The 14,997-nt window shown below is 33.3% G+C and overlaps 1 protein-coding gene across 9 annotated transcripts in view; it reads right to left on the minus strand.

Moving 5' to 3' along the window:
* The window catches only part of WRN (WRN RecQ like helicase), a 163,303-nt gene that overhangs the window by 76,167 nt on the left and 72,139 nt on the right, over positions 1 to 14,997 (minus strand). For all 9 annotated transcript variants that reach the window (XM_077144687.1, XM_077144691.1, XM_077144689.1 and 6 more), the window contains 6 exons: positions 11,246 to 11,326; positions 7,369 to 7,510; positions 4,838 to 4,913; positions 3,323 to 3,390; positions 2,939 to 3,047; positions 2,303 to 2,371 (listed from right to left, as the gene is read on the minus strand). In XM_077144687.1, the coding sequence (XP_077000802.1) occupies positions 2,303 to 2,371; positions 2,939 to 3,047; positions 3,323 to 3,390; positions 4,838 to 4,913; positions 7,369 to 7,510; positions 11,246 to 11,326 (545 nt within the window). The remainder of the gene's footprint in view (positions 1 to 2,302; positions 2,372 to 2,938; positions 3,048 to 3,322; positions 3,391 to 4,837; positions 4,914 to 7,368; positions 7,511 to 11,245; positions 11,327 to 14,997) is intronic.

Raw genomic sequence — 14,997 nt, forward strand, 5'->3', positions numbered from 1 at the left:
CATTATACTGAATGAAATAAGGCAAATAGAAAAGGACAAATCTTCTAAGATTCCACGTATACGAAATATCTAGAATCAGCCAATTCATAGAGACAGAAAGCAGATTGTAGGCTACCAGGGGTTGGGGGAGGGGATGATGGAGATTGCCTGCTTAATGCATATAGGGATTCTTTGGGGACACTGAAAATATTCTGGAATTAAATGGTGATGATGGTTATACAGCACTGTGAATTTATTAAAAGTCACTGAACTGTATACTTCAAGAATTATTAAAATGGTGAATTTTATGTTATGTGAATTTTATCTCAATTTAAAAATGAAAGGTAGACATATATCTACCATGATTCAGTATTTATTCAATGAAATAAAAGCATATATGCATACAAAGACATTTTTATAAATGTTCATAGCATCTTTATTTATAAGTAAAAACTGGAAACAGTCTAAACATGCATCAACAGGTGAATGGATAAACAAATTGTGGCATTTTGTAATCTACTCAGCAATAAAAAGGAATGAATTATTGATACATGTAACAACATGGGTGAATCTCAAAATAATTATGCTGCATGATTTAAGTCAGTCAAAAAAGGGCACATACAGGGGTGCAAGGATAATTCAGTGGTAAAATTCTTGCCTGTCATGTGGGAGACCGGGGTTTGATTCCCAGCCCATGCACTTCCCCAAAATAAACAAACTAGCAAACAAAAGAAAAAACAAACATAAAATTCAACAAATGGTGCTGTAAAAATGGGATACTCACAAGGAAAAAGAATGAAATGTGACCCCCACCACACAGCATACAAAATAAAAAGAACAAATACTGTCTGATTCCATTTATATACGATTTTAGAAAATGCAAACTAAACTATAATGACAGAAAACTCATCAGAGGTTGCCTGGTGAAAGGGAAGAGGAAGGCAGGGAAGGGCTGGAGGAATGGATTACAAAAAAGTATAAGGGGGGGTGGAGTGCAAGGGTAGTTCAGTGGTAGAATTCTCACCTGCCATGCAGGAGAGATCTGGGTTTGATTCCCAGCCCATGAACTTCCCCAAAAACAAATAAACAAACAAGCAAAAACAAAAAACAAATGAAAAACCAAACAAAAATTCAACAAATGGTGCTGTAATAAGGGGAGACTCACATAAGAAAAGAATGAACTATGAACCCTGCCATAGAGCATTACAAAGTAAAAAAAAAAAAGTTATGAGGCGACTTTGGGGTGATGGACACATTCACTTTCTGTATTGTCATAATGGTTTCATGGGTGTAAACATGTCAAAACTTATCAAATTGTACATTTTAAGCTTATAAAATTAATTTAATGTCAATTATACTTCAATTAAGGAGATTTTTAGAAAGAAAGAAAATATTATGGCAACAAAAACACTTCTACAGGAATGTTCAAAGCAGCTTTATAAGTAATAACCCAGGCATCATATAAGGAAGTGTGAAACAAACGATGAAATATTCAATATGTCGTCTCAATATTACAAAAAAAGAAAACTATTGATACATATAGCATGGAAGAGTCTCAAAAACATCATGCTGAATGAAAAAAGTCTTACAGAAAGGAGTTTCTCCTGTATGACTTAATGTATATGACGTTCTGGAAAAGACAAAACTAAACTATGGTGGAAAAAATTATAATAGTGGTTTACCTTCAGGAAGGGGATAGAAAGCTCAACTGGGAAGGGACATGAGGGAACTGTCAGGGTGACAGTTATACTCTATATTTCAACAGGGATTTGGGTTACATAGGAGTATGCATTTATCAAAACTTAGTGAATGCATGTGTGCATGTGCTTGTTTTAAAATAAATAAATACAAATAATACAATTAATATGTAGTATGTTAGTAAGTATACACACACAAGTATTCTTTTTTATCAGAGATGTTATTCTTATTAGAAATCATGTCATGACAGGATTTGGGAAGGAAATCTAGAACATGGTCCCTACTCAGCAATTAATTCACAGAATGACTTTGGAAAAATCACTGTCTCTTGGCCTCAGTTGCCTCCTCTGTAAAATGAGACAAAACTAGATGCTCTCCAAGCTTCTTTCCAATACCAAATTTTACAATTCTATGATTACAATGCTTATCTTACAGCCCAAGAACCAACAATAATAGATTTAAGTTTGAAAGATTTTAACATTATCTGTTCTGCTAGTGTACTGCAAAAGAAAATACTACTTTAAATCATCCTTTTGTTCATAAATAAAATGTTTTTCTGTGTGCAAAATTATCTCATATACTATAGAAATCTCACCACATGATTAGAAATCACAAAATTACTCACAATTTAATATCCTCTAGAACATTTTTTGACTGTGCTGATCCAAGGAAACAAGCTGGAATATTGGACATTCTGTAAGAAGAAAAACAAATATCCTGGAACCATGTATACATTACTAATATTAACTTCATTCTTAAGCAAAAGGGAGAAAGAAATACAATGTGCATTTCTCTTTGTAATCCTCTTTCTTTATTTAACTCACTAATTTGATAAACAAATTCCTTCAAGGGCTTTATTAGAACTCAGATTCTTTTACCAGCCTTTCAAAAAAAGTATGCTCTCATTGAGAAGTTTAAATTGTGCATATTTTTAAAATATCCCCCTCGACACGTCATACTAAGCTAATGAGCAAGGGTAACAGAAAGAGAAAAGAATTTTGAGATATGCATATAAACTGGCATAAAGCAAAAACATATAAAAAAAATTCAACAGGGGCCATCTGGAGCCTCGAATTAAAGAGAAATTATGAAAGAGGGTGAAACTCTTTCACTAACAAATGATTTACTACTAACAAATATAAAGCAGCACTTACAGAAATATGTTACTGGTAATTAGAATTGAACATATATGATAGATCAGATGTTTTCATCCATGAAAGAAAAAAAAGGAGGAAAATGTGGCAAGGAAAACATTACTTACTCGAGCTGGAGCACTTGGTCTTCCATTAAGGAAATCAGAGGAGAGATGACAAAACCAATCCTGCCCACATAAACAGGTGGATACTGGAAGCACAGACTCTTTCCATAACCTTAAATTTAAAAAAATACCGGTATAAATAAAAACAAACCCTTGATACTTTAATTTCTTCTTACTATGTACTTGTATGTGAATGATGACTACTAATAAGTTATCTTCATAAGAGCTAATTCATGCATAAATTTGAGCATCTATTCTCTGTTCAATCTTTTCTATATTTTATACCATTTGTATTTGTATTTTGAGAATTTAATGAAAGATTAAGCATTCCAAAACCTCAACTTTTATTTTATAAAGAATTGGATTATTAGCTTAAACACAACTCACCAGTTGCCATGACAACAACATTATCTCTTCTTTCTTCCAATACAGAGTGAATCACTTTCCACTGAACCCTTGAGGGTAAAAAGCAAAAAGCTATTTTATTTTACCAATAAAAAACCCAAGGGACAAGTTAAAACACATTTAATTTTTTCACTTCCTCTAACAGAATTTCTTTTATATCTTTGATCTTTAAGTATAAACATAAAAATCTTGGAACTTTAAAGCTAACATATTCATTTGATCAACCTCCCATTCAAACTAAATTAACAGCTAGGAATTTCCATTTGGTGTATGTATTAAATTTTATTACACACACCTGAAGTATAAAATAAAATCCAAGCTTCATACTGGTTATCCAATATAATTTAAAAGAAATGAGGAAAGCTCCAGGGGTAAGGACTGAGTGAGAAGGGAAGCAAAGGAACTTTCTGGGGTGACAGTAATATTCTGTATCTTGAAAAGAGTTTGTTACATGGGTTGTGTCCATGTACACTCAAGATTTGTAAATGAACACACAGCATGTATACATTTCATTGCATGTACATTTTACATCAAAAGAAAAAACTGTAAACTAATATTGAACTCTAGCTAATGACTTGTATGTGAGGTGGAAAGTCTAATAATGTCTGCAATTTAAATTGAAGTGCATTTAAAAATTAGGTGGATTAACGGATAGAGAGTTGGATAGAAGGTAGACTATGTGATAAAGTAAGTATAGTAAAATGTTAATGACAGAATCTATGTGGTGGGTGTAAGGCAATCTTAATAAAAAGAAATCCTTTCAACTATACTATTTTTTTTTAATTTTCTCAATAAAACGTTAAGGGGAAAAATCAGAGACATGGTCTTTTGGTGTGCTGATAATGGCCTACTCTTGATCTAGGAGCTGGTTATATACACTTTTCTACGTGTAGGACAGTCTTTAATTAAAAAAAAATTTAAGATCAAAAGAAAAAAAATGAAAGAAATGTTTCAGTGGATTAAATTTTAAATTCTCAGAATAGATTTTCTAAATCCAGCCTACATTTTCACATTCTTAGTAGTTTTATCCACACTTACTTGCTCTTAAGTCATCTCTTTTCATCTCATTTTAATGCTTACTAATCTGCTCCTTTAGATATAAATACATTTCAGTACAAAGTTAAGATTAGCTCTATTCTTGAAAATGTTGTCTTATGAATATTACATAAGCATACTTTAGACAATACAACGCACAAATCTTTGTTTAATGAAGAATAAATCAGCATTAAATTAAAATTCACTTATTAATGTATTTAAGCTACTGTCTATACTGAACATCTACATGCTAAAAAAAAATTTTTCCTTGCTTAAAAAACAATTTGCAGAAATGATTTTATATAAATATTACTTCAAAATAACTATTCATTTATAAGAAATACAATACGGCATGTAACTATAGTAAAGCTGCATTTACTCTTAAATAGACGGATATTTTGCTTTTTTTCTTTCTGAAGAAAATGCCAAATATATCATTTAGTTAACTGAGTTAATACTCACGGCTTAAAACTGGAATGGCCAAAGTAAGTCTTGAGGCAACTCATTTGTTTTGCGTTGGGTCCTGGTAATGAATGGTCTTAAAATAAAATGGGCATTTATGTTCAGATAAAAGTGTACTAGATTAGAAAGGAAAAATAACTTTATTTCACTGGCTTCGTTTTAAAAATACAATTAGAAATACCATAGATTACTGTTTTCAGTCTTTTAAAGTGAATCCATCTTTTGTATTCAAGATTATTCTCCCTACACTGTGGTTTTGAACATTCAGTCGAACATTACATTATGGAAATAAATCCCTATCCCTTGAGAAAAATCACAGTAAAATGTGGGAGGCAGACTAATAAACAAGCAATTACAACAGAATGTGAAAACTGCTACAATCCATGTAGGTAATGGAGTAAGTAGATAAATTACATAGGAGGGGCGATGGATGGGCAAAGGGGGCACAGGGAATAAAGAAAGTTTCCCAGAGGAGGTGACCCCTGAACACATCTTGAAGTTTTGGTAGGAGTTAGGCAGGCAAAGAAGGAAGGAAAAGGTCTACCCAGGAGAGAGAATAGTAGGTTTTTTCTTGGGAAAAGACACAGCTCATACAGCCAGCAAAGCGTGAAGTATTTTATTATCTGGCCCTTAACAGAAAAAGTTTGCTGATCCCCCATATAAACTGTTCAGCTATTTTTATTTTTAGTTTAGTTTAGTTTTAGTGTTATTAAAAAAATAATTAGAAAATATGAAATACAGACATGTGCCATCAACAAAAATGAAAAGGACAGATTTCTATGATTCTAGTTCTTCAAAACACTCGAGTTACTAGAGTGTTGTGAAACAGTCAGTTAACTAAACAATTACATAACTTTTTTTTTCCAGGTAGAATCACCAAATGTTAGATTTAGAAAGCAGCTTCACAGATCAACTGATCTGACTAATTCTAAACATAAGCTCATCTATACTTAGGATGTACCCAATGACAATTAAATCAGAATCTCTGACCATGGAACCCAGGCATCAGAATTTTCTAAAACTCCCCCAAGGTGATCTAGAAGGGTAACCTCATTTGAGACCTGACTTAGAGCTGAACATAAGAATCAACTGGAGAGGTTTTAAAACCCCCTAATGTCTAGGAGAAATTTACACCAATTAAATCAAAATCCCTGAGAGTGGGACCCAGATATCAGTGTACTTAAAATGCCCAATGTAATTCAATGTGCAGCCAAATTTGAGAACCAAGGGTAGGCACTATGGGGCAAAGCCACAGCTATGGTTCTGAGACCCAAATATCTACTTGGGAGTGTAGATGAGCGGGAGAATTAGCTTTTTCCACTTTAAAGCATTCTTAAAACAGGTGAAACAGGAGCTATTAATCTAATCAAAAGGCCACCTTATATGGTGGAAAAGTATGAAATATTTGGTGCCCTAGGTACCAGTCATGATGGCAGGTAAACTTTGATCACTATTTAATACTAAGGTTTGAAACTTTGTTGAGGTTCACACTTAGCCAGTGCTGTGAAAAAACAATGTACCAGAATCTGTTATACTTCTGATGCTTAAATCCACTATGACAAGCAATATACCAATCTAAACTTTGTAATTCGTAACAAACGTCTAATTCATTGTAATCACAAGCTACATTCATGTGTCTAATCAAGTCCACAGCTTAAATAAAATCTTCATTTTAGTTACCATTCCACCAAATCGTTAACCAAAATTCTAACTGCACAGCACAGTGGAGTCGTATTAGTTTTACCCAACTGATTTTTGTTGTCCACTCATATGGTTGAAGGGTTCGTGAGTAACCAAGAGGGACAAAGCAAAGAGTTAAGACAATACATCACTAAATACCCAGAAGTTCATTATACTTCTCAGCTTTAATAATTCTAATGTTCTAAATATAATTCTAAACATGATAAACAAAATTAAAATGCTATGAAGAAATAGTATATGTATTTACTAAGAAAACATTTTTTCAACATATTCATATAAACCTCATATTCAAATATAACTTCCACATTATATTATTAAAATCTAGCTCCAGTGAGAGGTTCAACTTTTTAAGGACTCACAATTCACCACAATAAATATTATTATTTACATTAAAACAGGAGAGTAATTTTAGTAGATTTTTTTACTATCATTAGCATACACAGTACCATATACAATGATACTGGTCAAGTTGTTTAAAAAGTTAACTTTCAAAAATTAACTATGTTATCTATGCCATATGCAATGGTGTTTAATGTGAATAATTAAGAAACGATTTTTGACTGCCATTAAGATGCTAATTATAAAATTCAAGATGAAAAATTTCACAGAGCCACATTCATCAAACAACACAACACTTCTATACTCTTATTTTTACAAATAGTAAGAGTGTGCTTTATGGAGACCAAAGCACTGAGAGATTTAAAGGTACATTTTGATGTAATTAATTATATGCCACAAAGTCCTTGACTTCTAAAAAAGTTTAAAAACTTACTCTAAAGTCAGTGGTGCGTATCAGAGATGAGTCACTTCAAATGTATTTCAGTACCTACCCTCAGCATCTTCTTCTTCCTCTTCAACAGCTTCATTTTCATCTTCATCATCTTCATCAGTAGGAAGACCCAGATTTCTTTCCATTTCTAAGTATTTGGAATGAACTGGATCTACCACACTACCATTTAGGTTATCTAAAGACTGAAAGTTTAAAAGAAATTTTAAAAGCAGAACCACTCATATTGTCGTATCTTTTTCACCAAACACAAAGAGTATTATTAATCAAGCCTACAATTTTATTCAAAGCTGGCAGATGTGCAAACACAAAAGAACACGTGTGCTCCACTTTAAATATGGGCTCAAGAATGGTTTATAAGGCACAAGGCCAAAGATGGGATTCTTCCAGCACAAACAGGGTTCATTAATGGCATTTAATGAGCAAATCCTGGGAAAAGCTACCATAAATTTTGTATTTGGATAATTTTTAAATGTGTTTTTTCCTATCACACTTCAATGTTTTTAAATGTGTTTTTTCCTATCACACTTCAATGTTTTCAATTTCCAAGCTGTAAATGTGAGTTTTAATGTTATTTTTGTAATGAATTTGCGATCTCTATATTACATGTTTGTCGCATTCTTTCTGGGTAATGAATAAGGTTTAAACTATTAGCCAACTATAAATATGCTTTAAATCGGCAAACAAAATAAAAACTTCAAAAACTTTTATATAAGGAATATTACAAGTTTGAAAAACAGTTGTTTCTTTTTTGACTTGACTATATCTGACACTCCCCCCAAGATAAGGACAATTATTTACTCCAAGCCTGATACAATATTTTCAAATTGTTTCAGCTGTAAAATTCTTTTACTGAGGAGTGACAGAAAAAATTACTACACTACAGTTCTCATTTTCCCTTTTTATTAAAACTTCCATTTAATACATTGAATTTTAAAGGGTAAAGGAGGAAAAAAGTGTACTCATTTCAGGCTTGGAAAATAAAAAAGAAAAGTGGCTGATTCTGATTAATTCAAGCCCACAAACATACTCAGAAAAGCATTTAAGAAATAAAGTTCTTTAATACGGTCATCCAGGTTGCCTTTTAAAAGGTTCAGTACAGGGGGATGGAACTAGTTGATGTATCAGAGAGACTGGCCCCTCTGGGTTTCAGGACTTATCTGACCTACGAACTCAACTGGAGGGTATAGGTTTCTGGAAAGTAATCACAGTGCATAGAATCTTTGTAGAATCTCAGAAAAAGTCCTAGGTGTTCTTCAGGGTTGGCAGGAATGGTTTTGGTTGGTTGGGGTTTGGTAAACCATGATGAGCAGCAATGTCTAGCTGAAGCTTGCATAAGAGTAGCCTCCAGAGCAGCCTCTCAACTCCATTTGAACTCTCTCAAACACTGATACCTTATTTGCTATATTTTCTCCCTTTGGGTCAGGATGTCATTGTTGATCCCATGGTGCCAGGGCCAGGCTTATCCCTGGAAGTCATATCCCACACTGCCAAGGAAACTTTTACCCCCGGATATCATGTCCCATGTAGGGCAGAGGGTAACAGTTTCACTTACAGAGTTGGGCTAACAGAAAGAGAGAAAGAGAGGCCACATCTGAGCAACAAAAGAGGTCCTCTGAAAGTAATTCTTAGGCATAACTACAGGTAGACTTAGCTTCTTCACTTCATAAATAAGTTTGACAAGAGCAAGCCTCAAAATCTGGGCTTGGCCTTTAGACTTGGGAGTCCCTTACATTTGAGAAACTATCAGGGGTTTCCCTGGTGGTAAATTTTTAATAGTTACAATTTTTCCCTTCCTGTTCCTTAAGGGACTTGGCCAATACTTTTTAATTATCTACTCAACATACTCTGGGATGTATCCAGGCCATTACCTTAAGCTATACAAAATTACAAACCCTCATTCCCATTCTGGGCTCCCTGTTCAGGATGTTTAAATGATCTATCCAGACAAGTTGAGCTAGATTATGTGCTACAGAAAATTTAGGCTCTGAACAAAATAAAACTCTCTTCTTTTAGTCTCATAAGTAGGTGAAGTTCTAAAATACAGAAATACAGACAAAGACCAACTTAACCCTGTATTCTTATTTACCTTAGTCCCAACCCAGTCAGCTTCCTTCTTATTTCTAATTGAAGCCTTATCTCTTTTTCAATTTCTTTAACAGCTGTCCTATGTGGCAATGCTGACCTTTAGAACTCTTCCTCTGAGTCGCAGGTGTCACTTAGGTACCAAAAGTTCTAGGGAAGTACCAGGTTATACATATATAGCACAGCCTCTCAAAATCTAGAAATAACAATTAACGCTCCAGACTAAATGTGACTGCTATAAGAGCTTACAATTTAGGCCACAATTTTCTTATACATATTTTCTAAATGAGACTATACAATATTTGCTCTTTTGTGACTGGCTTATTTTGCATCACATAACGTCCCACAGGTTCATTCACAACGTTCCATGCCTCACAACTTCGCTCCTTTCTGTAGCCACACAATATTCAATTACATGTATGTACCAGTTTGCCAAATCTACTTCTCAGTCAGTGTATCCTTCAACCACCTCTATCCATGGGGCATCATGGATAATGTCCAAAGTCAACAGTCCATCAACACTCTCAATTTTATACAATTTTCTCTGCTCCCAAAAGAAAAATAACCGATAAATACACACTCACCAAATAGAAAATCCAAACCTCCCCTTAACTCTTGTGCCTCCCCCAGCATTATTTACCCCTGGTATTGCTATGGTACTTTGATATTTTCCTGTTAAACACAGCTCACAGCATACAATAATGGTTTTCCCCCATATCCTGATATTTTACACTCTTTGTATAAGATTCATACCTTTGAAGTACTTGATGAAAGAACTTGTATTTGTAGTGCTAATTGGTGGAGCACATAGGTCTAGACAACAACTTTCAATCATGTTCACCTTCAATTTGGCAATATTACTTACAGACCCACTCATGAACTGCCTTCACTTCTATCCATTCCCTTACAATTAAGTTCAGCCTCATTAGCTAACCCATCTCTAGCTTCCATTTAATTCTAGGTCGCCTATGTTTTGTATTATAAGCCTCCAACTTTACTATTATTCACTGATATCAGAGAAGTTTACCCAAAGTCATACAACTATATAAATCAAGACACTGGGATTCAAACACACATCTGAATTGGGAGTCTACATTCTTAACTACAACACTGTATTCTGCCTAAAACACTCAAGAATGAAGGAGTTAATCTCATTTAATAGAAATAAAAATCACATCAACATAAAGATGAGGAATAAAAAGTATGTGTAGTGGTGAACATCTGCATTTTTCTTCGTTTTTCAATTAATCCGGCTAAACTGACTTTTTTATTGTCTAAAGAAACTGGGGTTTTGGAGAAGGGATAAAAAATATATAAACCACAAAATACTACTGTCAACTTTTATAGTGAAAGTAGTGTAAAAATGAGCCAATTTCAAGTCTAAAATAATACATGAAATAACTATATAAAATCCATAGCAAATAAAACCAAAGAAAGTGAAAAAAATATTGACTGTATAAAAATAGAACTTCCAAATAAAAAAGGATACACAGGGATGGTATTTCAGTACCAGAGAGTTTAACCACTTCCCACATTTCAGGAAGAACTTATAAGAATATGATAGTTTCTCAACCCATGCACCCAAAAAAAAAAAAAAGAAGAAAATGATACGAAGGAAGACAGAAAACAAACGGAAAAATATTATTATATTGTTTCTAAAACATTATTCATACACCACATAAAGGTATAAAGAAAGAGAGAATATAAAGTTCCATGTTATATCATTGGTAGCAATCTCATTATGATGGGACCTGGTTTAGAGTTAGGGGATATTTTGTGTAGTTCATTGTGCTTTGAAAAGAAAATGTAGTAATTTTTCCATAATTTGGACATACCTTAAGCATCTCCGTTTCTAAATCTTCATCACTTTCAATTACATAAGTTAAATCCTTTTCATTATCCTTGGATGATAAATCCTTTTTTAAAAAAAAAATATTTTAAACATGAATTTTTAGTATTGACTCATACTCTCTTTTCTACAAAATAAATTTCCTATAAAGCAGTTATCTTTAGACAACTTCTTTTTCTTCTCTAATAGAAAAATGTATCATATATTTGTTAGTTTATATGACTGATAAATATACAAGATAGATAGATGCATGAGTGATAAACAGACTTGAAATAAGACCCAGCACCCTAAACAACTGAACAAAGTCAAAACATGTTTCCCAAACTTTTTGAGTACAAGGGCTCCTCTGCAATATTGAAAAATTCTGCAAAGTAAGGAACAGTAGTTGTTTTTTGTATCTACGGATTTTTTTCAAGTTACAAAAACCTACCATGATTGTAATATCTTTAAATAACCTGGTATATTACAAATAACATCTATATACATTTGAAAGCAGTGTCACGTAAGTTATTCAGTTTATTGCCAAGGTGGATTTGAAGAGACTTCACAATAATTTGGCAGTCCCCAGGAACCAAATGTCCAACAGGTTCGAAGCACATATAAAAGAAACACATAAAACAAAGACCCCAAATAATAACACCTGATATTTAAACAGAATATTGGGAAAAAGAAGTATAACATTAAATAACCTGTAAAAATTAAGTTAAAAAAAGATTTTAAAATAAGTTTTATTCCAGGAGAGAAAAATTATCTTTATTTTTAAATGGAGCCTTTTTTTAGAGAGGAGTTGTAGGTTTATAGAACAATCATGCATAAAATACAGGATTCCCATATACCACCCTATTATTGACACCTTGTGTTGGTGTGGAACATTTGTTACAATTGATGAAAGCACATTTTTATAATTATACTATTAACTATAGGCCATGGCTTAATTTAGAGTTCACTGTGTGTGTTGCGTAGTTCCAATAGTTTTTTCAAAAATTGCTATTCTAGTACCATATAATCTAACCTAACATTACTCCCTTTAATCATATTCAGCTATGTATTTCAGTGCTGTTAATTATATTCACAATGTTGTGCTAGCATCACTAACATCCATTAACAAAACATTTTCATTGTTCCAAATGTAAATTCTGTACTTTTTTTTTTTTAACATGGGCAGGCACCGGGAATCGAACCCAGGTCTCTGGCAAGGCAGACAAAAACTCTGCCACTGAGCCACCGTGGCCCACCCTATTCTGCACATTTTAAGCCTTTCCTCCCTACAGTCCATGCCCTGTTAACCTATATTCCAGATTCTGATTCTACGAATTTGCTAATTCTAATTACTTCATATCAGTGAGGTTATACAATATTCATCCTTTTGCCTCTGGTTTATTTTACTCAATACGATGTCTTCAAGGTTCATCCGTGTTGTCACATGTTAAATGGGGTCTTTAATGAATAAAAGAAACAATGTGAATAATTATTACATGATGGCAATCTGATAATTTTATAACATTATGTGAAACATCATTTAAAAATTTATACTTAGGGAGGTACGATGGTGGCCCACTGGCAGAATTCTCACCTGCCATGCCAGAGACCCAGATTTGATTCGTGGTGCCTGCCCATGCAAAAAATATATATATATACTTAATAAAAAACTTTTAGAAAATTAAATTGCAACACAGATGTTACAAATAGATATTTTCCAAAGAAAGAACCTGTTTTAGAAATGGTTGGCATGATAATAGCTTGAAAAATGTTTTAAATAAAATATATTTATATACTAATAGAAGTGATTATACTAATATAAATGTTACCAAAACCAAGAGAATTTTTCAACTACTAAGACTCTGGTTGCCTCTAGAAAACTGAGGGGAGAATAACACTATTAAATGACACCCAATCTAACTTTTTTTTAAATGTACTGTAAAAAAAAAATCACAAAATTCTAGAGAATAAAGGCATCTTAAATAGTTTTCTAAAACTAATGAAAAATAAATTAGGTAAAATTTATAGCTTCATGATTTCTCTTCTTATAATTTTTCTTTACAATAAAAGAAGCATAATAAATTCTCCATTACAAGTTCACTATTTCAAAAAATAGCTTAATTTAGTCAGGAGAAAAAGTCTCACGAATCAAACTAATTAGGACTTAATAATTACAAATCTAAGTATTCAGTTGAGGGAGAATATACAACCTTTAACAATAATCTATTAAGGAAAAAAAACAGGTTACTGACCATAGATAATAGTAGAGATTAGCATCAAAAACATCAGGAATTAAGGGATATAGAAAAAAATAGGGGAAACAAAGGTTAAAATATATTGGGTAAACTGAAATATTAGCAATCAATGAGAGGGAGGAGCAAGGGGTATGTATGTATGAGTTTTTTTCTTTTACTTTTTATTTTTTTTCTGAATTGATGCAAGTGCTCTAAGAATTATTACAGTGATGAATATACAACTGTGTGATGATATTGTGGATTATTGATTTTATAATAGATATTATATAATCTATTATAAGAATAGATTGATCATATGGTAAGAATGTTCGCATTCGTATGTTGTTATGTTTAAAAAAATTTTTTTTTAAATCATCAGGAATTAATTAGAAGTCATCTCAGGATAGCAAATGAATCCTATATGAGGAACTTAAAACTACACTCCAAAAATCAAGTTTGCATGATACCTATTATATAAAAATGCTAATAGAGGAAATTAGAAAAATGTCCATTTGAAGCAGGATAAAATAGGACAACTGCAAGTTCCTTGTTTCTTACCAAGCTCCAAAGAAACTAATGCAAACTGCAAACTTTCTGTGACAAAAATTTTCCCTAAAGCCCCAAAACCTCCCAAAACCACTGAAACTTCCCCAAGCCATAAGTTACAAAATTCTGGGCCCAAAACAAACTCTTAGTTAATAACAGGAAGCTTAGGGTCATAAAGATTGTTAACCATCTTCCCAAAGACAAGTTTTAGGTATGTGACAACAAACCAGGAATTCTGCTATCTCCTCCTAGAACAAAGAAAATACTTAGTACTCAAAGGTTACTATGGAAACCTACCACCAGCAAAATTTTTCTATAAAACAAGCTAACCCACTCTACTCAGTGCATGTCCCTCCCTTGGGTACATCCAAGTTAACCTCTTTAAAGTGTATTCTGTCTTTTTTTAATAAACTGTACTTATTTCTACTGACGCTCTCGTTTGGCTAAATTCTTTTAGGAGTGAGACTCCGTGAATGTGGACTGGGGCTTTAGCTGGCACCACTGCCAGCTGGGCACCGGCTACATAGTGACACCATAAAATCTATTCACAATATGATATAGCTAATGTCCAAAGTCAGGAGTGACAAACTGCGACACACAAGTGTAATCCAGCCCATCACCTGCTTGTGTAAAGTTTTACTGGGAGGGTACTATAGGAAAATGGTGGCATAAGGAGCTCCAGGATCAGTTCCTCCACCAGAACAAACATTCAACAGGCGGGAACTGTCTAAATCAACTCTTCTGAAACTCCGAAGTCCAGTACAATACTGTACAGCATAAAGGGAAAAGCAGAAGAAAGAGGCTAGTAAATTACAGTAAATACTAGTAAACTGCTCTCCCACAGTGGCTATTACTAGCATCCATCCCGCACTCGTGTGGCAGGCAGCAATGGGGTCCAGCTCCTGACATAGATTTCTGCTCCCAAGAAAGGACATAAAAATCCATTTTCCCAAGATCTACGGTTGGTAGGGGCCGATCC

The sequence above is a fragment of the Tamandua tetradactyla genome, chromosome 26 (genome assembly GCF_023851605.1).
Source record: "Tamandua tetradactyla isolate mTamTet1 chromosome 26, mTamTet1.pri, whole genome shotgun sequence".
NCBI classification, from domain to species: Eukaryota; Metazoa; Chordata; class Mammalia; order Pilosa; family Myrmecophagidae; genus Tamandua; species Tamandua tetradactyla.